This window comes from Lactuca sativa, chromosome 4, assembly GCF_002870075.4.
Source record: "Lactuca sativa cultivar Salinas chromosome 4, Lsat_Salinas_v11, whole genome shotgun sequence".
Taxonomy (NCBI): domain Eukaryota; kingdom Viridiplantae; phylum Streptophyta; class Magnoliopsida; order Asterales; family Asteraceae; genus Lactuca; species Lactuca sativa.
Genome location: NC_056626.2, coordinates 45,252,030 through 45,277,088, shown reverse-complemented (window position 1 = coordinate 45,277,088; position 25,059 = coordinate 45,252,030). Strand labels below are relative to the sequence as shown.

The 25,059-nt window shown below is 34.5% G+C and overlaps 3 protein-coding genes and 1 pseudogene across 5 annotated transcripts; 3 read left to right on the top strand and 1 right to left on the bottom strand.

Moving 5' to 3' along the window:
* Nucleotides 1-2,638: 2,638 nt before the first annotated feature.
* On the top strand, nucleotides 2,639-3,665 carry LOC111914584 (plant cysteine oxidase 4-like; annotated as a pseudogene).
* A 1,938-nt stretch (nucleotides 3,666-5,603) lies between these two features.
* Nucleotides 5,604-8,829, top strand: LOC111914692 (uncharacterized). Of its 3 annotated transcripts, XR_006190257.1 has the most exons (4): nucleotides 5,604-6,109; nucleotides 6,654-8,390; nucleotides 8,479-8,559; nucleotides 8,654-8,829. XR_006190257.1 is itself a non-coding variant. In XM_023910394.2 (3 exons), exons 2-3 carry the CDS (start codon nucleotides 6,714-6,716, stop codon nucleotides 8,506-8,508), a joined length of 1,707 nt encoding a protein of 568 aa, XP_023766162.1. In that variant the 5' UTR covers nucleotides 5,605-6,109; nucleotides 6,658-6,713; the 3' UTR covers nucleotides 8,509-8,829. The 3 variants fall into 3 exon arrangements, 2 of the variants coding, with proteins under 2 accessions (XP_023766162.1, XP_023766161.1); XM_023910394.2 differs by having other exon boundaries at nucleotides 5,605-6,109; nucleotides 6,658-8,390; nucleotides 8,479-8,829; XM_023910393.2 differs by having other exon boundaries at nucleotides 5,606-6,109; nucleotides 8,479-8,829.
* A 4,131-nt stretch (nucleotides 8,830-12,960) lies between these two features.
* Nucleotides 12,961-16,401, top strand: LOC111914691 (probable protein arginine N-methyltransferase 6). Its single transcript, XM_023910392.3, has 13 exons — nucleotides 12,961-13,317; nucleotides 13,853-13,918; nucleotides 14,020-14,088; nucleotides 14,501-14,536; nucleotides 14,632-14,697; nucleotides 14,779-14,847; nucleotides 14,924-15,001; nucleotides 15,108-15,186; nucleotides 15,276-15,370; nucleotides 15,463-15,547; nucleotides 15,621-15,796; nucleotides 15,891-16,009; nucleotides 16,121-16,401. Exons 1-13 carry the CDS (start codon nucleotides 13,078-13,080, stop codon nucleotides 16,161-16,163), a joined length of 1,221 nt encoding a protein of 406 aa, XP_023766160.1. The 5' UTR covers nucleotides 12,961-13,077; the 3' UTR covers nucleotides 16,164-16,401.
* An 824-nt stretch (nucleotides 16,402-17,225) lies between these two features.
* LOC111914690 (ribose-phosphate pyrophosphokinase 4) lies at nucleotides 17,226-19,324 on the bottom strand. Its single transcript, XM_023910391.3, has 7 exons — nucleotides 19,165-19,324; nucleotides 18,486-18,801; nucleotides 18,295-18,390; nucleotides 18,113-18,181; nucleotides 17,901-18,029; nucleotides 17,696-17,792; nucleotides 17,226-17,609 (listed from the first exon to the last, which is right to left on the bottom strand). Exons 1-7 carry the CDS (start codon nucleotides 19,278-19,280, stop codon nucleotides 17,476-17,478), a joined length of 957 nt encoding a protein of 318 aa, XP_023766159.1. The 5' UTR covers nucleotides 19,281-19,324; the 3' UTR covers nucleotides 17,226-17,475.
* Nucleotides 19,325-25,059: the final 5,735 nt, after the last annotated feature.

The following is a 25,059-nucleotide window of genomic DNA, read 5'->3' as shown; positions in this document are numbered from 1 at the left end:
AGCTGTAGTGGTGCTTCTACAGTCTCATCTCTGGCTTAACCAGATCTAACCCTACTGGGTAAATTCTGAAATCCAATCCGTGGATTTCCATCTCCTCACTGCTACACCCGAAATGGTGGGTTTTACTGACCTTCCCGCGTCCTAACCACGGACTCACGCTGTCTACTACCCTAGTGAATGATACGGCTACACTTGCAGACTTACAACACTCTAATACTATCTAACTGCTAGTGAATGCTACGGCTACACCCGCAGACTTACAACACTCTAATACTATCTGACTGCTAGTGAATGCTACGGCTACACCCGCAGACTTACAACACTCTAACACTATCTAACTGTTAGTGAATGCTACGACTACACCCGCAGACTTACAACACTCTAACACTATCTGACTGCTAGTGAATGCTACGGCTACACCCGCAGACTTACAACACTCTAACACTATCTTCAAATCATACAGCTGCCTGGGCTGTCTCCCTTTCTGACAAAGATGCAAAACTTATCCCAGTTTCAAAACTACTCCTATCTCTAAATCCTCGGATGATTCTCCCCCACTTTGATTCAGCTTGTTGGAATCACTTCATGGAATTTATCACGAGTGATCGTAAGACGATAACATCATATAGTCTTAAAACCTAGATATATGGTTTATTGTTTGCTAATTGGTTGTGCATTGATAATGCGAAAAACGCATCAGTAACTTGATGTCATAAAACGCATTGTTGTGTATGATTTGATTAATGAATAATAAATACATATAAGTCGAAGTTTATCTATTCCTTTTATCCTAAGAGGGTAAAAGCGATATCAGGGCCCCTTGATGATTTGATTTGACTTATGTGTCGGGCCTGGTCAGGACTGAATTGATGTGTTCAATTAAGTTCTATGTCAAATGAATCTGAGATCGAGAAACATACTACTGGACTATAAGTATGACTATGTTCCATGTGATTTTCTGCACGGTATCTAGAACAGAGGACTATACGATCCCTTATCTAAAGGACAGGTTGCTGATAAGATCAGAGTTCGACAGCGTCATTGAGAGCTATGATTGCTAATCGGTATATGCTTACATTATAGTTACTAGACTTATCCAAGTGGGAGACTGTTGGATTAGTGTCTAAGCCCGTAACTATATTTGGTAAGTATTTGACCCGGTTGTGCATGGTCCTTTTGGGTTGCCTTCACCTTAGCAACTTGACAAGGTAATTTATGGAGAGAGAGAGAGAGAGAGAAGATATTATGATTTATTAATATATTATAAGAATAATATATTAAAAGAGAAATCATATTATTTGATTAATATTGGTCATCAATTGATTAGGAATTAATTTGGTGACTAAAAGAGATTAATTAAATAAAGGGGCATAAACTGTCAAATGTGTGATAGTTAAGTTTTGGGCTGGGAAACCTAATGGACTAAGGGGGAACGAAATTATGATTAAGGATCATCATATTTTCGTCCAAGGCACTATTCCAGAAGGTTCCATGGGCTGCTTGGTGATTAAGTTGTCCATTAGGGTTTGGCAGAAACCCTAGCAGCCTACAGTATAAATAGGACCCTTGGGCTATGAAAATCGGCTACACTTGATCTCAAGAGAAACCCTAGAGCCAATTTTAGCATTCCCTCGTCTCTCTCATAATTGCCTTCTTGCTAGTTCGTGTTTGTAAGCCATTAGAGGAGTTACACTTATGACTCTAAGCTCCAAGACAAGAAGAATCAAGAAGGAGTCAATCAATCAACAAAGGTAATCATCTAGATATGATTTGTTATGTTATATTTCGAATTCATGCTATTAGATCTAGGGTTTTAAAGTCTTGGATTCATTGCATGTACAATAGAGAAGCCTAGATCCAAGCATTAGGGTTTGCATGAGCATATAGGATGTTTATTTGTGTAAAACCCATCAGTATGTATGTATGTATGTATGTATGCATGTATGTATGTATGTATGTATGTATGTATGTATGTATGTATGTATGTATGTATGTATGTATGTATGTATGTATGTATGTATTTGTGTATGTATGTATGTATGTATGAATGTATGTGTGTGTGTGTATATATGTATATATGTGTATATGTGTGTATGTATGTGTGTATGTGTGTATGTATGTGTGTATGTGTGTATGTATGTATGTATGTATGTATGTATGTATGTATGTATGTATGTATGTATGTATGCATGCATGTATGTATGTATGTATGTATGTATGTATGTATGTATGTATGTATGTGTGTGTATGTAGGAACGCATGCATGTATGTATGTACGTATGTATGTATGTATATATGTATGTATGTATGTATGTATGTATAGGGGAGGGTTCATGCGAAAATGCAAATAATTTGCGAAACGTGAAAACAAGAAAAATCTATGAGATTGTGTCACATCAATCTTATATTTTGATCAAGAATTCATCCAAACATTGAACTACATGATGATAATCGATGATACATAAGAAATAGTTTCATATTAACAAATCATGCTTTTTTGATATTTGTATTATGAAAATTTGAGTTTAAAAGTGGTTAAGGACGTAAAAAACGGTTGTTGAAACCACATTTAAATCTATATTATCATAACACCCTCCAATATAAACTTATTATCTTTAATTTATTGCTAATAAATTTAATGTCTAAAGTATATGTGATTGATTTTTATAAGATAAAATCTGTTTTCGCATTTTCACAAAATATTTATGTTTTCGCATGAATCTACTTGTGTGTGTATGTATGTATGTATGTATGTATGTATGTATTTTATGTGTGTATGTGTTATATCTTTTGACTTTATTAATTTTTTCCAAACAAAACAAATCCTTCTCATGTAGGGTTAGAACAGGAAGCATAATTAATATGTTGTTAGACATTTCGTGTAAATGAACACATCAGAACCAATCAATCTTTGCCACCAATTAAATATATTCATATTCACGAGTGTGACAAATTTTGTGTAAGTTTTAAAACTCAAAAATATTATAAAAAGTTGACATTTTTTTTATAAATTCTCATCATATTACTTACATAGTTAGTTAAGGATATTTTGTATGTCACCTTCTTCCATCATTCCCCTACATAATCATCCTAGAATAATCGTTTTTAGTAAGCTACTTTACGTATCAATGCATGCAAAAGCATATGGTTGACTCGATGAACTCTTACAATCTGATACATCCTCCCAAGGTTCTTTTTTGTTAGTTTATGTAACAATGAGGACTAGTTTTATAATTTTGTCATTCTAATAGACTTGTTTGTTAATCAGGGCAACCTGCAAAGCTTGTCAAAGATGGTATGATGACGGGTCCCATAGGGACACCGATTTTATTTCCAACATGTGATGGCAACATCCATTATTTTCATGTCATGAAACCATGTGCTATCTTTGACATCCTATCACCGTCTTACTCCTCCGATGATATGCGACACTATATGTATTTCTGACGATCAACCATAATAGATGTTCATAGACATGAGTTGATTTCAAGTTTGACTAATGTCAAAATGTCAAACTTTGATTCATTTTGATTTTGTACTCTTGTACAGATGAAGAAGTAAATGGAGAAATATGTTTAGAAGTTGCATGGTTAGAAGAATGTCAACGTCCTGATGATTTTGTAATACAAAGGGGTCGGTATAAAGGTTGTGTTATTAAGACGTAAAATGGTTTTATTGGAATGAATTGAAGCATTTATAAGTTGGTAGCATCCGAGGTGAAAATTATGTATGTTACTTTTATGAGATGTTCAAGGACAATAATGTAATTTTATTAGTTATTATGCAAAATTTGCATAAATATACACATGATTGATATAGTGTCCAATTAATGGTCTTAATGCCTCAAGTTGTTTTTTCATAGGTTTGTATACAGGTGACACTTTAAATCTTGCATGTTCATTATTTAGGTTGTGTTTGACTGACTAGCTAGAAGGTTAACTTCTATATGATAAGCTAAATCATAAAGCAATAACATTATGTAAAAAATATAGGAGAAAGGGGTGGCAATTTATGACACGACACGACAAAAATACACGGCACGAAACGAAATTGGGACGAAACTAAAATTTGAATTCGTGTTCGTGTTAGCTATAAAAAACACAATGTCGTGTCGTGTCGTGTTCGTGTTCGAAATTTGACACGAAATTGACACGATTTAGCAGTTCTTTATCGTGTTTTCGTGTTTGTCGTGTTTATCGTGTTATATTTGATAAATTATTCATTAAATAAACTAGTTTTTAGTATATGTTATATTTGTCGTGTCGTGTCGTGTTTGTCGTGTTTTACTTCGTTCGTTTTCGTGTTAGTTAAGAAAAACACGACATCATGTCGTGTCGTGTTCGTGTTACCAAAAACTTTGTCGTGTCGTGTCGTGTCAGACAGAAACACGAAAAGATAGCACGATTTGCCACCCTTAGGAGAAACTAGGTGACAAATATAAAATGACATAAAAAAACTTGTATAGGAAATGGACATAAAAACACCCTTGATAGGTACTTTTTAGTCTTTGGGTAGAGCAAAAATATAAATCTTCATTTACTTAAATAAGGAGTTTCCATAAGTCAATACCTTGTAACTTATCTAAAACAACTTATAACTTATTTAAATCAAATTACCATACTAACCTTATCATAACCCTACATTTTTATATACATATATCTAAGATTGTAGGCGAATAAATAGAATTTGTCAAATATTAGAAAACAATTTATCACTTTATTATGTTTTTGTATTGGATAAATTAATTCATATCTTTTTTTAAACAACCTTTTGATATCAAATAAAATTATAAACACTTCTTCAGATAAACATAAATTATTTTAAATAAATAATTCCAATCACCCCTTAGTAAATAAGAAATTTAAGGAAATTAGATTCTCTTTGTAATGTTTTTTAAACGTATGGGTTTTTTTTATCAAACGTGATTTTGAGGTTAAAGAATAATTAAAGAATAATTTTTAGTGAGCTCTAAGCAAAATTGTACAATTTTGACTTCCGAGCATATGCCATGAAAATAAGATAATCACATATTTATTCTTCTTCACAATATATTTATATTTCTTTTAAATGTTCTTTCTCTTTTCAATTTTTACTTTTTGTATTAAGAGCTTGTAGCACATATCTCCCATACTTCTATAGTTTTTTTTTTTTTTTTTTATATTTTTTATTATATATATATATTTTTTACTTTTTGTATTAAGAGCTTCTATACTTCTATAATTTTGGGTTGAATTTTTTATTTATAATCTGGATTTCATGATACCTAGACATATAGTTAAGTAATATAGTTGAAGTATCAGATTTAAAAAGATGATCATGCAATCTTTCAAACAAATCCAACATATTTCTCAATCCAAAACCCTAACATGTGTGAGTTTTCATTCGAGAAATCTAATATCTGAAATTTAGAAAAAACAATAATCGTTTTACTCTTTCTTAATTATTTGTAAACGAAACCAAAACAACAATTATTAGATGAAGTATTTCAAGGTACTCACACTAGTGCATTTGCTTCATTTTGAATACATGAATAATGACATCATAATATAATTAATATCACATGATTTTACTAAAGCTCTTATTTTATTCATTTATTTTGAAAGAGGTGATTTATTTTTTCGAAAAAGGATTAAAACGGTGAGTAGCGTAAATGAGGGAGGCGAGATCTGTTACAATTAAAGCAAACACAGGTGAAACCGCAGGGGTGGTATTAATCTCTCTCTCTCTCTCTCTCTCTCTCTCTCTCTCTCTCTCACACACACACAGCCATGGATGCCATGGATGTCATAATCAAGCACATGATCCGAAACAAGCGAACATAAAAAAGGAGAAGTCAAACAGCAAACTACACATCACACCAACACTTCAGTAAAAAAAGAAAAAACTACGAAGCGTATCCATGCTCATAATAACATTGTTTATTTTCAGCCTTGAGAAGTTGCTTCAAATTCGGTCAGATTCTTCTGACAGATTGTGATTATTAAGCATAATAATCAATTACAAGAAGCAACACCTGACATGTTCTCTGTTTTACGCTCTTTTCTCCATGATCAACCGTTTGCTCAACCATATTCATCGATTCTTGGCTCAAGATCTTAGCGAATTTAAGGTATGTTCTCGATTACATCTGTTTTCTTTTATATCAAGCAGCACTTCTGCGGTTTTGATTGGTTAGTCTCGGGAACTAAGTCGTACTTCTGTTTTATTTCGAGAAAATTGGGGAACAAATATTTAAAATGGATTCAAGATGCTCTGTCATTTGTGAAAAAGTGTTCTGTGTTGATTTTTGAAGTTAGTTGAAGGCCAAGACGCCAAGTGATTCTCCATATCATCTTGATAGGAAAGAATTTGTGTTTTGGAACAGATGACAATTGACAAGTATTGTGTGTTTGGTTAACGACTTCTTGTTATGAATGCAATTGCTTGAATAAACGATCAAACACATAGATATGGCGATCACAATCCACAAAGACGTAGGGTTTAACCGCTCAAACCCTAACATAGTAAAATTGGCCATAAATACAATTCGCTCAAATTTTTTGAAAGAAGTTGTTTACTGCATTATGTTTTCTTTAATGATTTCATAGATTTTAGTATCGATTTTAAGATTTTCTAGTTGGAATTGACGTGAAGTTTGTTCTTATGATGGCTAGGCAGACATTACAAATCTGTTTGTACGTGCAATAAATTCCATCAAACTGCTTTCTGTTGTAATGGAGGACAAACGATTGAACATCAATCAGCCACTTCTATCAGTGAGACGCCTCTCACCAAAAGCAGCTTCACAGAAGAATGAGAATAGAAAATTCGGAAGTTACCTTCCAACTATGCCCCCCATTGAACCTTTTAAAACCGAATTCAAGTTAGATCCATTGAAGAACACAGGAAGCATACCTTTTGTATGGGAACACAGTCCAGGAAGACCCAAAGACGATGAATCACATAATCAGATTCAACCCAAGGAATACCCTCTCGGTCTTCCAAAACTTCCTCCAGGTAGGATTTCAAAACCTAGAAAGAAAGATTCCGATAACATAACCCAAGATCATGTTCATCTTCATCTTCATACCAATCTTCCCAAAGATCGTTCGAGTTTACAGAGTGTTTTCCAAACAGAAGAAAAGAAATCCAGATTCGAAAGATCAAAATCAGTGAAGAAAGAAATTAGGTCTGATTCCAGTGAAGGCGATGACAACAACAATGAAACATTCATGGATGCACTTGATACACTTTCACGAGGTGATCAATCATCTTTCTATAACTGTAGCACAAGTGGTGTAAATGTAAATGTAAATTCAACACATGATCAATCAGATGTGATGAACACATCTGGGATTCTTCGATCAGATCCAAAACTTCGTGATTTCATGATGGGTCGTTTTATTCCAGCTGCAAAAGCAATGGCTTCAGAAACACAAACACCTCATCATCATCTCTATTCTTCCAGAAAACAAATCTTTAGAGACAACCACCCACGTGAAGTAAAGAAGTTAGCAAATATGGAGAACAAAAAGTTACAGCTTAGATATGGACCCATGTTTTTGCAGGATAACAAAGAGGAAGAAGAAGAAGACGATAGTTACCATGAATACTATGAACATGAGTATGAACATGAAAACACATCATTCAAATTTTGTGGATTGCTTCCACGTTTTTGCTCAAGGGGTTCTCTTAATCTTGTTGGGCCAGTTCCTGGAATTGGGATGAAGCCCATGAGGATAAGTAGAACTCATGCAAGCTCTAATTCTCTTGGTTCCTTCATAGAAATAGAGAAAAGATCGTTGACCAGATCCCATTTGGTCAAACACCATGATTCCATTGGCACTTCAAACAACCAGAAGAATCACAATCACAATTACAATTACAATCACAATCATCCGAAGCTAGAAGGATCGAAACTGTACAATCGTCTTCAAGGATGTGGTTTTAGTGAATCTTCTGTCTCTGAAAACGAGTCAAGTAGTAGTTCTTCACAGAAGAAAAGGTTGAGCTTTAAGGAATTACTAAATGATAAAAACAATTTGAAGAATGAAAGAGTAAGAGACAATCAAGATTCCATTATTGAGAAGACTCTTTATGTGGATACTGAGAATTCAATTCCATCCAATGTGAAACAAGAGAATACAGATACAGATACTCAAGTTCATGTAGAAACACAAACACAAGTGGTTGATCAAAGTCCAAAAGATTCTGAAGATTCTGCTTATGACACTCCTACACCTCCACCATTGCCAAAATCGCCCTCGGATTCCTGGCTTGGGCGTACATTGCCTTCCGTGTCATCTAATAATAAACAAACCACCATACGTTGGAATCCCAGATTCCGGCCTTCCGACATGTTAGCTGCTGAGTCGGAATCGGATAAAACCCCACCATTACGGATTCCCAAGGTAATTTGATTTCCATTTAATTCTCTACTACTAATTAAGTTATGTATAAAGTAATTAAAGTGTTACATGTTTTGTGTCAATTTCTCAGGGACCATTGCTTCCTATACCAGAAAGTTAAAGGTAGCCAGGTGGTTTTCAAGTTGTTACTTCTGTGCATATGTTTTGGGTGGTGAGTTCATCATATCAAAATATCAAAAGACTTGTTTTTTTTTTTTTTGGTTTGTTGGGGGTAAACTTGGTAATGATTGGTTGAATGTGGATAGGTTTGTTTTTGGTGGGCATAGGTGAAAAAGAAAAAGAATAAAGAAATGTTGGTTGTAGAGTCTTTTTCAAAAGATATTGACGTATATAGTTCTTTAATGGATCACATGACATATATGATTTGCATCGCAGTTGGATGTTGGCCACGTTTCACTAAAAGATATTTTTGTTTGTGAAATTGTGATGAAGCTTGATATGAATCATGAATGGTTTATCTCGTGTAATTGTATAAAAAAACATGTTAGATTTTTTGAAAAAAATAATACTTGTTTTTGGAAATAATAAATATGCTTCTAAGTGTAAAGGGGAAAAAAAAAGCTCCTATAAATGTGTGTGCGCGTGTGAGAGAGATGACTTAGACCGACAAAATGTATGATTGTGAAAAATAGTAAAATTTGCAAATTGAATGTAGACAAGAGTGACAATGAAGTTGCTTCTGTTTTATAAATGTATGATTGAAACAAATGGGAGGCCTACAAATAGCTCAAAGGTAATATTAATAAATGATGCGACTCATGTGAGACAAAATGGCCACAAGCTCAAACTACTTAATATTTTGACATCTTCTGCAAGAAATTAAACACAATGCCCCACCCATATCATCACATCCTCAAGAGGTGCATGAATACAACTCATTAATCGTATGCCATATATATATGTAATGCCACGAACCAAAAACACTAGTCTAGCCCAATACTCTTCCAATAAACTAAAATAATGATTGGAAATTATTAGTATGTACAAATTATACTCGCATCCGATCCATCTTGACGAGGATGTCAAATAAAGATTTGTCAGAAAAAAATCTGAAAAAGTGACCAGAAAAAAATCATGTTGATCGTCACACCACCACCACCCCAGAGGCGTAGCTAAGTGTGTAGAAGGTAGGTCCTACATTTTTTTTAATTACAACAAATATATATATATATATATATATATATATATAGAGAGAGAGAGAGAGAGAGAAAATATGAAGGATCTATCTCATTTTTGCTAAAAGACCTATCTATATTTGCTAAAATACCTATCTATTTCAGTTTTATTTACATAAGGAACCATGTGATTTTGGTTCTAGATTCGTCACTGCACCACCCACCCGGTGGCCACTGTTAGGATGGGGCGGCGGTATTGCATGCTAGACATGAACATAAAAACCAGTCTCGGGTCAGTTTTGAAAAAAGACTGAGACCATACATAAATAATACCGTCCTGAAAGAATAACAGACCGGTTTGGGACCGACCCGAGACCATTCTAAAAAAAGACCAGAATCGAAAGTTTATATACGTATAAATTTAGTGCTAATTACATATTTTTGATCACACATTACTCAACTTCTTTCTTTCTTTTATTAAATTTTAATGTATCATTTTTATTAAATTTTAATGTATCGTTTTGGTGTTAATCACACATTTGTTAACGAAAAAACTCAAAACCGAAACAAAAAATACCTAAAAAATAGAATAGACCGTTCTGAGACTGATCAAAAAACATAACAAACTGTGTGGGACCAATCCAAAAAAGATTAAACCGAAAATGATCTGTTCGAATAAAATCAGGCCAAAAAAAGACCAACTTGAGATCGTTTGAGACCAATCCAAAAACAAAACAAACTGTTCTGAGATCAGTCTTAAAAATACTAGACCATTTCGACATCGGTATTGGGATAACCAAATACCAATATGCATCTTGGGCCATGAAAATGGAGGGGTGGTGCCTTGTTTGGGCTTGGTTAACACTCCCTTGTATGATGGGTCTTGCTTTTGTTGGGTTGTTGTTTGGTGTGGTCATGGTCTTGTTTGGCCTACTAGCAACACTTGGTCAATAAGCTATCAAGGTTGTTAGGGCGAGGTGGTTGAGGATTTGAGGCTCGACTTGCTCAACCCAATTCATTGTTTGGTTCGATAGCCACTAGGGTTTCCGTCTCACACTTTTTCAATTTCTTTGTATTTTACAATTACAAAAGAAAAAAATAATGGAAATAAAACCCTAACTATTACAAACATGACTCAAAAATGGTCGGACCAAATTACATCACAATAACATAATTAATTAAATAAACCAAAACAACACACGTCTATATCGACAATAACAAAACATCATAATGTACCAATTTTAATGATTAACTCGTTTATGTGATTAATAGCATAATAATAACTTACAAGTAAGTAAATTTATAAAAACATTAAAGGTTAGGAAAATCCGAACATTTTAGTTTGAATATTTGGATTATTACCATGACATGAACTATTCAAATAATTTAAACAATGTAAGTATATATGTCTAAAACTTGGCTTTAATAGAATTGGCTGATTAAAAAGATAAAGAGCCATGCATAATATGACCTGAAACATTTCTTGCATATACATGTGTTGCTTTAGTTGATACTCAACTCTAAACACAAATGGATGTTTTATCCAAGTCATAGGATACTCGATCCTTGACATAATTAGATACTCAATCCAAATCATATGCAGATACTCAACATAGACATAAACGAGTGATTTATCCAAGTCATGAGTGACATATTTTGATACTCAATATAAGTTAACTAAATATTGAATCTTACACATAAATTAATACTCAACCCAAATCATAAAATAGATACTCAATCATATTCATAAATGGATACTTAATACTATACATAAATGGACACTTAATCGAATTCATTACTCGTCTTAGGTGGTGCATTTGACCACTATAATAAGGTCTCAAGGTAAATAGTTCACTCTTCTTCTAAAACTCATTACAAATATCACATCATCGATGTACACTTATACTTTAATATTCACAAAGCAAAAGGATATTACAATTACAATAAAGGAAACATCGGGTAAGTAAGATATACAAGTAACATATTTCATAAGTAATAAACTCACCTCATAGATCTTCCTTACATGATCGGCTAACACCTTAGAATGTCACTTGTTAACATATAATCCATCATAATCAAACATAAGACCTATAAAACCTTTACATGAGACATTCCAAGCTTTTATTATAAACAGAGTTCGTAGTTGTACGATCCAATGGTACACTTATTACATACAACCATACCAATTGAACAAAAGACTCCAAAAGTGTGTACAACTGTACAAAGTAAACAATAAAGCTTTTAACAAATCATGTAATAATGCAAGATTATGCATAATTGTAAACTCATACTTCTCTTTTACACATAGTGAACATATAAAGGTGTGAAATGACACACATAACAGTAGAAAATGAGGAATGTAAAATTCTCCTGAAAATCAAAGGTTTATTTGCCTAATTTCAATCATCAAACGCCCCTTCCAATGACTTGTTATTGGTTCACATTTGTTACCAAATATTGTTACTCTTTAAAGTCGAAACCACAACCCAGTATATATTTTTTATTTCATAATTTCTTGATTTTGAGTTTCAAAGTAAGTTCTCACCATTCACTTCGTTGGGCTTTCAAAATTATTTCAATGGACCATTGTTCATAGGTGTGTCCAATTTGGTCACAAAAAGTGCATTTCAAGTAAAAATGCATCATTTTGTATGATCATTCAATGCCAACAATTCGTTCACAATACCAGCCGCTTATCTCACAATGGTTGTAATGTAAAATTGGACAATATTTTACTGCAATAACTGATTAATAACTTTATCTCTCTTTTTTTTTGTGTGTGAAATTTAGAATTTATGTGATTTGTTTTTTGGTATTTATCATATTCATTTCTATTAAATATTTTAATGTTCAATCTCATCCGAATTACAAAAATTCCTTCAATAAAGGGTAATGGTCACATCAGCAACCTTGAAGAACACAACATATGCTCACATGAACCGTCTTGAAAAAGGGATTTGAATAAACAAGATAAATGTTTAATTGTTAATAGATATTTTGAAAAATGTTTTTCTTTTATAAAAGATTTGTGAAAACATGTTATTAACAAATGGTTAACGGGACCTCAATTTCAAATTATATCAAACACCAATATGTTCATTGCCGACAACCTCATACATATACTTAAGGCTTGCTATAATCATAAGAAAATAGGATATTCAAAATCTTTGCTACTTATGTAAACTTTCTTGTTAATATGTAAACTCTCTTGTTAATAGTACTCAATTCTAGTTAATAATAATGAGCTCTTTTAGATTGAAAACTACAACTTTAAAAAAACTCATAACTACCTTTGTGAAAGATTCGAACCCAAATTATTTGTTTGTCCTAAACCCTAAGGTCTCATTTTCCCTTTTTGGTCATTTGATTGAATTACCCTTTACTTTTTCTCTTTTTTCTTTTTTTATGTTTACCATGGGACCCCTCATTTTCCATAGAAGCCCTTGAAGCCCTCGTACTTTCTGTGTGAAATCATAATCAGTAATAATACCATTCACCCTTGAGGAAAGCACTTTCTTCTCGGTTGTGCAGAATACAGAAGTAGGTAGAGAGTGATGGAAGGGATGTCTAGGTCGCCACCGGCTGGGAGTTACAGTAATGGCCACCACCACAAGCTGCTCGGCGGCGGCACCGCGCAAAGGGATCATTTCAGGTCCCGGAGGTCCCGTCAGAGCGGCGTGACTAGGGTTTCCAGTGGGCAGCAGGAAACAGAGGCGCCTCCCCCGTGTACAGATTTTGATAAGGCTTACTTTCAGTCTTACTCCCACGTCGGTATTCACGAAGAGATGATCAAGGTATTGCGAGAACTATCTCGTCGTTTTTGGAATCTAGTGTTGTTTCTCATACATACATCAGTCTGCATTGCGGATTTTTCATGTGTTTGTGTTATTATTTCGTTTCGCTCCATGATTGTGTCATCTTCTTTACAATTCCACATCCCTAATTTTCAATTTACACATGGCGACTTGCACTTTTGGCCTAATTGGTTGATATCCCTAGTTACTTTGCTCTGGACACAAAGTCTCTGTGCGTATGCTACTCTCAAAGTTTCTGTTGTTAGATTTGTAGAATGTTCTGGAAAGGAACCAAGAAGTTTTGCCATGGACATGGTATATTATCTGGAATCTTATCACACTAGGGCTAACAATTGGTTTTGTTTTGGTTACTTAAAGTAGACTGCAGTCACTGCACAGTTCCATTTTTGATTCTTCAAGGAATAATTGATTTCTTTAACAAGTCTCTTTCTTTAGTATTTACATTTTCCACAGTTTTCTACTCCCACTTGGTCTTTATTCTTTAAACTTTAGGCTAATTATTCTAGTTTTGCAGGATCGTGTGCGAACAGAAACATACAAGACAGCCATTTTACAACATCAGAGTTACATACAAGGCAAAGTAAGAAAATATTTTCAACCACATGTATATCGGTTTATTTTGTTTTCGTTTTTGAATGTACTATATATATTTATCACAACTACATGTCTCATGTATCATAGGTTGTTGTAGATGTTGGCTGTGGCACAGGAATCCTCTCAATATTCTGTGCTCAGGCAGGGGCAAAACGGGTAAGATTATTCAAGCAATACATAATGATTATATCCAATAATAGTATCACCAATTCTCTTAATCAAAAGTTTGACCCAAACGCCCTAAAGTCAACACTTTAATCTTGGGTGATTATAACAACTTGTAATGGAACCCACACTTGTTTAGTTATAAATTATAATATAAACCCTACAACATGCAGCATTAATCAACCAACATGAATATCTTCAAATCTCCAAAACCCAAAGTCAACACTTTCCTATATCCAACACCTGTATTTCTTCCTTCTCTTCTGCAATTCCATGTTAGGAAATGAAACGTTGAAACCTATCTTTCTTTCTATTTTGCTTGATACCATAAAAATGTTCAACTTTTTTTTTTTTTTGTTTTAATCTGTTTGACATTATTCCTGTTCAAACTTCATTACACCAGGTGTATGCAGTGGATGCCAGTGAGATAGCATTGCAGGTATATCTGTTAATGACATTTCCTCCATATTCAATCCATTTAGAAAACAATGGTCATAAATGTTAATCTTGTTTTTGTTTTGTTAAAAACTTTAGGCAAATGAAGTTGTCAAGGCAAATAACCTCTCTGACACAGTCATTGTTTTACATGGACGTGTTGAGGTACAAATACAATTTCCATAAACAATGTTCATAAAACAAATATCATGTTATTTAATTGCATCATATTTTGTGTCTATACAGGATGTTCAAATTGATGAAGAGGTTGATGTTATAGTATCAGAATGGATGGGTTATATGCTTCTTTACGAGGTAACTGTTTAATTTATCTTTAATAAATATATTAAAAAAAGCATTTTCATTTTATATTTTTATATATTTTTTGTAGAGCATGCTTGGGAGTGTTATTGTTGCCAGAGACCGCTGGTTAAGACCTGGTGGTCTTATTCTTCCTTCAAATGCAGTGGTATATAACTATATCTATACTTTCTTATTTATTTATTTTTATTGTCAACATTTAGTGTTTTTTAGATTATGAAAATTTAGTTATATTTTGTTGTGTTTGATTTCAGCTATACATGGCCCCTGTTACACATCCAGACAGATATGCTGAAAGTATTGATTTCTGGCGTAATGTCTATGGGATTGACAGTGAGTAGTACATGTCACATGCATTCAGACATACTGAATGCATTCAGATACACTAATTATTTATTTATTTATTTCTATTTTTTTTGCAGTGTCCCCAATAATGCCATTGGCAAAACAATGTGCCTTTGAAGAACCATCTGTTGAGACCATCAGTGGAGAGAATGTCCTTACATGGCCACATGTGGTTAGTAAAAATAAAAATAAAAAATTCTATATATACCCTTTTTTTAAAAAAATTAAGAATATATGAAAATTGTTGTTGCTGGAAACAAACAGGTAAAACACGTGGATTGCTATACAATCACACTTCAAGAATTGGAATCTGTTACCACAAACTTCAAGTTTCAATCCATGATGCGAGGTAAAACTTCATTTCATCTTCATCATGATCTATAATTTTATATAATTTTATAAAAGAAAGTCATTTATTTCAGCTCCTTTTCATGGATTTGCATTTTGGTTTGATGTGGAGTTTTGTGGGACCACTGCTGAGAACGATGCACCATCATCAGAGTCAACAAAGTCAAACCCTAGAAGGAAGCGTGCAAATCCCAGTGAAGCACTTGTTCTTTCCACTGCACCCGAAGATCCACCCACACATTGGCAACAGGTAATATAAAAATTAATTCAATTTTTTTTGTTTAATATTTGATTTGATATATTAAAGTTGGATATTATTTATTTATTTATATTGATATTGGCAGACAATGATATACTTCTATGATCCGATAGAGGTAGAGCAAGATCAGGTTATTGATGGGAAGGTTACATTAACACAAAGCAAAGAGAACGCGCGATTCATGAACATTCATCTTGAATACGCGTGAGTCGCTTATTATTATTGATTGCCAATTATTTTCTAGAACCTTAAATTTTGCTAACATATAACAACCTAGTACTGTAGTACTTATTTTGATCTTGTTGTCTCTTGCAGCTCAGGTGGTCGTTCTTTTGTAAAAGAATGTGTATTGCGTTGACTATTTTTCATGTTGGTCAAATAGTAGTTTCTTTGGTTGAAGAAATAGTAGTGTTTGTTTTAGGTAGAAATGTAGTCAAAGATTGTTGTTGGGGTTGAGTTTAAGTTTTAAGTTTGTTTTATTTTTTTTATACTAAAAGTTGTAAAAGACACAAAGGGGATCTTCATATGGACATCTATCTCTATTATTCATACGTTGATTGATGTTTATCAACTTGGATTTGAATTTGTTAACAAAATGTCAAAAATATTATGCTTCTAGTCATATATGTTGAGTTGTATTTTTTTCATTTTGTTTTGAGTTAAAAATGCAAATAGAATATTTATAAAGTATTTTTACTTTTATGATCATATTTATTGCATATATCTATCTAATTTTAATCAAATTGACTAATAGATGTCATCTTATTACAATTTGCTAGATATAATGTTAGCACTTAGCCATCTCAACTATATAAATAATATAAAAGCAGAAACATGTGATGCATATTACTTTTTGTTCGAATACGTATGTAAAGACATAAACATAAAAAGTTCTTCACTTGCAAAGGGCGGAAGTGGAAACATTTAAGAGTGGTTTGTATATGTTTTCCTAAAAAGTCATGCCAAAATCAAATATTTTATATTGTGATCGACAACAAATTGATTATAATAAACAAAATATAATATCCATATCCATACCATGAGTTGTCTCATAAAACGTAAGATTCTCTTTTTTTTTAGATTTGCAATTAAAATTCATTTTTATAATTTCATTCATTAATAATCATTACAATGCTACATGAAACATGATCTTGATAACCTTTAACTTTATGTGGGTCACACCTTCCCCTCCTATATCTCATGTCCCTCCAAGCTTTGCCAAAACGACATGATTTTAGATATAATCAATACACCTAATTTGTATATTATAAAATTCCATTTTTCATAATTTATATTTATAATTGAAATGATAGTAAACTTGTACATCTTTTATATATGGTTTACATATTATAATAATAAATATTTAAATAATTAAAAAAAATGAATACTCAAAATTTAATGGCATTGACAAGCCCAAACGTTTGTAATTAAATGATGAATTGAATACTTATAGTTGAATGTCATATCAATGATAGACATCAATTTTTCCCAATTTAATCAAATCAAATCACCATAAAGAACCAACACGTAATGTAACTAATTAACTTTTTTTTTTTGTCAAAGTGTCGATTCCTTTTTTTCTTCCTCTCAAACATGTCCACATATCACATTATTCTAAACACAAAAACAGGCAACATTAATTTAAAACACCTCAACGTAATAACACAACATCATATTTGAAGTGCATCAGCAATAGATCCAGCCAAACTCAAAACTTCAAAAGGAGCTTTGTTTGCAATCTCTTTAACAGTAACAGGACACGAATCTGTAATCCAAAAGTACGAAAACGCCCTCTTCGACTTCTCTAAACACACATACAAGTCAAACGGTCAAACCCCATTTTAATCCATTTAACATAAATTAAAGATTATATATTCAAGATGATCTTACCATCTGTGTGAACAAATCTCCCCCATGATTTTTTAGGAAACACTGCATGAGTCACATAAGCACTCACCTTTGTTGCTCCATGAGCTGCCAAAACTTTCTGCATAACAATACCAACATTAAACACCCATAATAGCAATCTACTTTCTGAAACATTTTACAAGTAGTAAAAGTAAATTGCTTATGGAGTAAAGTAGGTTGCTATTACCTGACATTCAATCAGAGTACCTCCAGATTGCACCAAATCATCAACAATTACCACATGGCAACCTGAAGGATCACCCTCTTTCAACCTTACTATTCTTTTATCACCTTCACGAACCTTTGCACAAACCACCTGTCGTTTGCCACGTCATCACATATATATTATATATTTTATATTAAAAATATTCAATTTCCTAATTAAATAAATAAACTCACGGTGGGGAAGTGATCAAGCTGTTTGTGGAATCGCTTCCAAGCTCCATCATCTGGAAAGGCGATCACAATCTGAATATTCATTCAATAGATCTTATTATTACCACATAAAAGATTATGTATCTGTTTCTTTTTGACTTAATGCATAAAGAACAAATTAACAGATATCAGATAGAAGTGCTAACATTTTGAGCATCAGGAAGTTGGTGAAGACGCTGTTTCAAAAGGGGCATCCCAGTTTCAAAACAAGGCAAAACATGATCCCCAAAGTAAAATCTTTCCTGCAAATATAGATAGAATTAGAAACCATAATATACAGATTACAGACATAATGGACTTGAATTGAAGCAATGTTTATTAAAAAACAGAAACAGACCTGTAAAGCGTGGATGTCATAAATAACTAAGCTTGTGGGACCACCTCTTGATACAGGAATATTTGATAAGATTCTTGCCATGGTGAATGCAGTTGCTACATCTCCTTCTTCTTCCATTCTTTCAAAGGAGCCAGTTGGAAAGAAAGGTAACACCAATGTGAAAGAAGCAACAAAAAGCCGTGGGAGTGCAAATATAACAGATAGCTGCTCAAATATGACAGCTGGAGAGCTGAAACATGCAAGAAAAGCAACATGTTGCCCTCTGATTTCTTGCGCATTGTTTATAAATAAGTTAGGAAACCCGTCATCAAAGCTCCTACAAAACAAATCACAATACGGAAACTCGATAATATTATGCTCAAAAGAGAATGAGGGAAGAAACACACAGGCACTTTGTAGTTTAGGGTTTTCATTTATATACGCCCATCAATGCACTCTACAGTTTCAGTATTGTAGATTAACCCTAACTCTCTACGATATGTCTATATAACAATCTTGTTCTAGTAGCAGTCTTCACTGAACCAGTGAAGTTTAAAGGAATCTCAATGTGTTATATTCTTATTATCAAAGCTGAAAGTATGCTCATTGAATAAATAGGGTGGAAAAACAATAAATTGAATGACTAATTTGCATAGACGACTAGAAATAACAATTTTGATCTAGATGGGTGAGAGCAAACCTCCAATTGATGGACTGGAGTTGAATAAGGTCCGATTGAGCGGAAATTTTGCGAGCAAGTTCTTCGGATTCCACGCAGTAGAAGAGGAGCACTTCCTTTTTGTAGGGTTTCTCCATTTTCGCAGACTAAACTTTAAAAAAAAATGGCTGCTGCAGACACCCTTTATCGAGACCACTGTGGAAGAAATTTAAATCAAAGTTAACTTTTTTTTTTTTTTTTTTTATTCGAATCGGTTAGATAGAGACCACTGTGGAAGAAATTTAAATCAAAGTTAACATTTTTTTTTGTTCGAATCGGTTAGATGCGGATTATGCTCTAAATGGGTTTTATTAAAGGTTGTCAATATCGGAATCTTACGTATGATTGTTTTTTGGGTTGTAAGATTGGAATCGGGATCCTATGATCCCACAAAATAAAACATAATTTTAATTTATAATTTTTAACCATGAAAAATATTTTATAATTTAATTTTTAGTTCAAAAGTTATAAAAACTTCAAAATATTAGTCATAAGTCACAACAGAATATTATAAATGGTAAATTGGTAAAAGGGTAAAAAAATATATAGTGGTAAAAATAATTTTCATTTGCAAAAAAAAAAGAAAAAATATCAAATCAAATAAAAGGAAAGTAGGATCGGATCGGATATCGATCCTACGATCCTACCTGCAATCATATCCCAAATACGATCCTTTTACGATCCAAATCGTTTTTCATACCTAGGATCGTACGATCCTACGATCAGGATCGCGATTTTGACAACCATGGTTTTACCAATTACCCGTAACAAGGTAAACTAATAATCAAGTATTTATGTATTTTACTTGTTCGTTGTTTGTCAGGGTTAATGACTTAGGAGGGTAATTAGGTTTCCAGTTTATCCGTATTAGGTCACTAAGGTTTTTTTTGTGCGTATTAGACCAATATAGTTGTTATTACCGTTTAGAAATAGTCTTTTTTACCGGTTTCTTCTTGTTTAACCAGTTACAAACTGAATACATGTTATATACGGGTGTTACGTGGCTATTAGGCCATTACATGGATTATTAGGTGGCATTTAATGTATATTTCGTCTCCTTAAATTAGGGCAAGACGAATCCCCAATCACTTTCTCTTCACTCTCACTCAATCGTCCCCACCCACTGTTCTTACTTCGATCAATCCACGATCAGATGGCTGAAGATGATACACCGGTCGTTGAAGTCCAGTACAACGGGATGTTCATCAACAAACCATTTATCTATTTTGATCCAGATAAAAAAGAGATAATGTACGCCGATTTCAGGGAGAAGGGGTATGTTGAATTCATTGCTCACCTCAACGTGATTACTAAAAGAATGTGCAAAGACGTATACTATTGTCCAGATGGCCAAACATTGTGTCAAGGATTGGCCGCATTGCAGAACGAATGTGATTACCATGAATTTCTTGAGTGTCTTCATGAGAAAAAGAAAGTAATTGTGTATGTGGACCATATGCATGAACCCCTGTTTGAGTGGATTGAAATGGAAGAGCCTGAAGTTGAAGACGATACCAACTCCAACGCAGATGAAGATGTTGATTCAGTGTTACTAGATAAAGAGTGTTGGGAACACGAGGTGGATGATGAGGATTTTTCAATGAAAAGGGAAACAACAACTACTCAAAAGAAAGACAAGTTTTTTAACAAACTTTGCTCAAATGTTGAAGAGTAAGAAGAGTCTAATGTTGAGCAACTACCACCTGTATACCCTGTGCATAATTATGAGCAACAATGGAATGAAATGGCTCTTGTGTTAGGTATGAAATTCACCAATCCTGATGAACTTAAATGATGTCTTACCAACTATGTTGTTAAGCATGGTTATGATTTGTGGTATGAAAAGAATGATAAAAACATACTTCTAGTGAAGTGTTGCAAAGATAAATAACCTACATGTCCTTTTCGATTGTGGGCTTCTTAGTTGCAAGAGGAAAGGACTTTTCAGATTAAGTCACTTAAATCAAGTCATAACTGTAGTAGAGTTTTTAAAATAGGCTTAGTGGCTTACAAATAGATAGGGAAACAATATTTCAATGTACTTCTAGAAAACCCCAAGCTTAGTTTGAGGGAGATGAAAGTTCAAATCTCAAGTACATACAACATCATAATTAGCGTTGGAGAATGTAGAAATGCAAAAAAAAAAAAAAAAAAAAAAAAGTTTGCATTGTCTGAGATAAAAGGCACTCTAAAAGAGCATTATAGTAGGTTGTGGGACTATGGCATGGAAATCAAAAGAGCTAATCCAGGATCAACTGTGAATATGGAAGTTGACCATATCCTTGATGGAAGTCTAATGTTCAAACAGTTGTATGTATGCTTTAAAGGTGTAAGAGATGGTTGGGTAGAAGGATGTAGACAAATCATTGGGATTGATTGATGCTTTCTCAAAGGAATTTGCATGGGTGAACTCTTAATTGTCGTGGGTAACGATGCCAATAACAACATGTTCCCCCTAGCTTGGGTTGTTGTAACTGTTGAGAACAAAGAAACTTGGAAATGGTTTCTTGATCTACTCATGGATGATACTGACAAAGGCAATGGAAATGGGCTTACTCTTATATCAGATGGACACAAGGATACTACTCATGTTTACTCTTAACTTTATAGTTTAATTATTACTTAATATTGTACATTGTACAGGGTTTAATTGAAGCTATCAAGGAAAGGGTTCCTCATGTTGAGCACAGATTATGTGCTAGGCACATACTAGCCAACTTCAACTCCAGGTTCAAAGGTGAGCATTTTATCAAGCCATTTTGGAGAGTTGTGAAAGCTACCACAAAACAGAGACATGAAGCTGCTATGCAAGAGATCAAGGAATTAGACAGGGGGCATTTGATTATCTCATGGAAAGTGACCCTAAATGTTATTGCAGGGCTTTTCAAGAAGAAGGGGTATTTTGTGATGCTGTGGAAAATGGAATTTCAAAGAGTTTTAATGCTAAAATAGTTGAGGCTAGACATAAACAAATAATATGTAACGACCCGTCTCCGGTATGATAATTCCTTGGTATTTATTTTGAATTTTTGCAAGAGGGACTCGGCGAGTTCATAGCCTGACTCGCCGAGTAGGGTCGGGATTTCGAGCACGTGTTAGCTGGCGACTCTGCGAGTCCATATTCTGGACTCGGCGAGTCTGTCCGTCAGGGAGAAACCCTAAATCCCCGGGTTGCCCACTATTTAAGCCACCTTATAGCCCCCAATCTCGCCTCCTTCACCCTCAAAAGCTGTGAGAAAACCCTAATTCGTTCTTGAGTGATTCTAAGTGTTTTTGTGTGCAATTGTGAAGGCTTGAAGAAGGAGAAGAAGAAAGGAGCAAGGAGAAGGATTGCAGAGCAGGGATTCAAGGGAAAGCAAGAGCTCTTTGAGGTATTCTTCAGATTTCCTTCCCTTTTATGCTTTAAAACCCTTTCTAGATCTTGTTAGTGCTTTTCTCAAGCCTTATGTTGATATGGAAGCTCTATTATGCCGAGATATCCTTAGATCTGTTCATTTAGGAGTTGTAGAGCCCAGATCTATTGCCTTTATGGAGCTATTTTGCATTTTAACCCTAGATCTACCCCTTTTAAGCATCTTTTAGCCTTTATTCCCTTGTTCATGCGTTTGTACACGTAAAGTTGGAAACTTTACGTGGTAAATCAGCTTATTGGACTCAGATCTATCATTTGTATGTATTGGATTCAAGCAGAATCGAGTGTAGAATAGTTGCATGGTGGTGACTCGGCGAGTCGAGTCGCGAGTCCCCGGTTTCTTCCTTTTTGAGCGGTGTCGAGTGGGACCAGTGAGTAGTGGAGTGGACTCAGCAAGTTTGAGGGTAGACTCAGTAATGGGGGGACTCGACGAGTTGTTCATACAACTCGGCGAGTCCAAGGCAATCTTCTTAAGCTCAAGAACAACTCGTCGAGTTGTTCATAGGACTCGGCGAGTCGGATGAAGATTGTCTGAATTCTTGGATGGGGAGAGTACCTGAAACCCAAAACTGAAACTGTTGACCTTGTCTGAGAGTTGACTTTGACCAAGGGTAAAAGAGTCATTTTACCCAGTGCAGTGTTTAGTATTTGATTGAATGTGTTTATGGACTTGTAGCTTGGGAGATACCGGAGCAACAACAGTTAGCCCTCAGAGCTATTCACTCAGCAGCCAGTTCACGAGGTGAGTTTCCTTTCAGTAGGAACGGGTCTAAGGCCACAATGCTGGCCCGTTTAGCTAGCAGTAGTATCCGTATTTTGATCCGATGCAGTAGTTAGCATGTTTGATGCCTTCGTGGATCAGACAGGATTATGTGTGTTCATGTTAGTGATGTGGTTATGCTATGATCAGTCAACTTCGGACTTCGGTCCGATGTCAGCTTTGGACTTCGATTCGATGTAGGGGACAAGGTCCCAGTCAGCTTCGGACTTCGGTCCGATGTCAGCTTCGGACTTCGGTTCGATGTAGGGGACAAGGTCCCAGTCAGCTTCGGACTTCGGTCCGATGTCAGCTTCGGACTTCGGTTCGATGTAGGGGACAAGGTCCCAGTCAGCTTCGGACTTCGGTCCGATGTCAGCTTCGGACTTCGGTCCGATGGAGGGGGCAAGGCCCCAGTATGTGCTTGATATGTTATTGTATGGTATGTGGTAATTTGGGGGAGCTCACTAAGCTTCGTGCTTACAGTTTCAGTTTTGGGTTTCAGGTACTTCCGCTAGCAGAGTCCTATGAACAACTCGTCGAGTTGTTCATAGGTTGATGGCATCGCACACACCACAGCTTCAGCTTTTATCCTGGGAGTTGATTTAGTTTTTGATTTTGATATGACATGGATATGATACAGTTTTCCGCACAGTGTTTTTATTATGTTTGGGATACATCACGTATGGTTTTTATGACATGACACTCAGATTATGGTTTTTGGTTATATTAAAAAATGAAATTTTTGGGTCGTATTTTTGGGGCGTTTCAAGTTGGTATCAGAGCCCTGGTTTGAGGGATTCGGATACACCTCCGGGTGCATCTGAACTCAAACTAAGGGAAAGATAAAAAGATTTTCAAAACCGCTCGGTCTCAAATCAAGTATTCGGGTTGCATACTGCTCAGTCGAAACTTCGAAAAATCATAATTTCCTCATACGAAGTCAGATTTGGGCATTCTTTTTATGCACGCTCTCGGTTTAATGAACTCTACGACTTTCGTCTAGATCACTAAGGCTAAATATCTCTCTAACATAAATTTCACTTTTTACGTCATTCAGCGTTGCCTGTTCTGTCGCGAAACTTCGACAAGTCATAACTTCTTCGTTATAACTCGGATTTTGGCATTCTTTATATCATCGGAATCCTTGTTTCGACCACTACATCTTTATGCAAAGATATCGGGCTTATCTCATACTTTAGTTTTCACGCTTATTTTATTCTTAATTCATTAAATTATAATAATTAAGAAAATAAACACATAATTCACATAATACTCAAATATTTCATCATTAATACTCCAAAAAGAGTTACAAGGGTTAACCTAGACTATTACATCAATGATAATGCCTAGCCTGGAAACGCGGGCGTTACAATTCGCTCCCCCTTAGGATGATTCCGTCCCCGGATTCACATGTCAACAAACAAATGCGGATAGCGACTCAACATGTCAATCTTCGTTTCCCATGTGAGATTTGGCCCATTCGAATGTTTCCAATGGACAAGCACTAATTTGACCATCTTGCATCGAAGCTTCTTAGTCTTTCGGTCAACAATTGCCTATGGTTCTTCAATTAACCTCTTGTTTTCATCAATTCTCAATTCAGAAATTGGAATTATATCAGGAACTTCTCCCATGAACTTCCTCAATAACACACATGGAAAGTGTTATGAATACCATTCAGTTCTTCTGGTAGTTCTAGCTTGTA

Coding starts and splice junctions, on each gene's coding strand:
- LOC111914692 (XM_023910393.2), top strand. CDS start 6,047: ATGATCAACCGTTTGCTCAACCATATTCATCGATTCTTGGCTCAAGAT. Junction 6,110..6,653: donor AAGATCTTAGCGAATTTAAG/GTATGTTCTCGA, acceptor TATGATGGCTAG/GCAGACATTACAAATCTGTT. Junction 8,391..8,478: donor CACCATTACGGATTCCCAAG/GTAATTTGATTT, acceptor TCAATTTCTCAG/GGACCATTGCTTCCTATACC.
- LOC111914690 (XM_023910391.3), bottom strand. CDS start 19,280: ATGGAGAAACCCTACAAAAAGGAAGTGCTCCTCTTCTACTGCGTGGAA. Junction 17,793..17,900: donor GTACTCTGATTGAATGTCAG/GTAATAGCAACC, acceptor ATTGTTATGCAG/AAAGTTTTGGCAGCTCATGG. Junction 17,610..17,695: donor GAGATTTGTTCACACAGATG/GTAAGATCATCT, acceptor ATGTGTGTTTAG/AGAAGTCGAAGAGGGCGTTT.
- LOC111914691 (XM_023910392.3), top strand. CDS start 13,078: ATGGAAGGGATGTCTAGGTCGCCACCGGCTGGGAGTTACAGTAATGGC. Junction 15,002..15,107: donor TTCTTCCTTCAAATGCAGTG/GTATATAACTAT, acceptor GTTTGATTTCAG/CTATACATGGCCCCTGTTAC. Junction 15,797..15,890: donor CACCCACACATTGGCAACAG/GTAATATAAAAA, acceptor TGATATTGGCAG/ACAATGATATACTTCTATGA.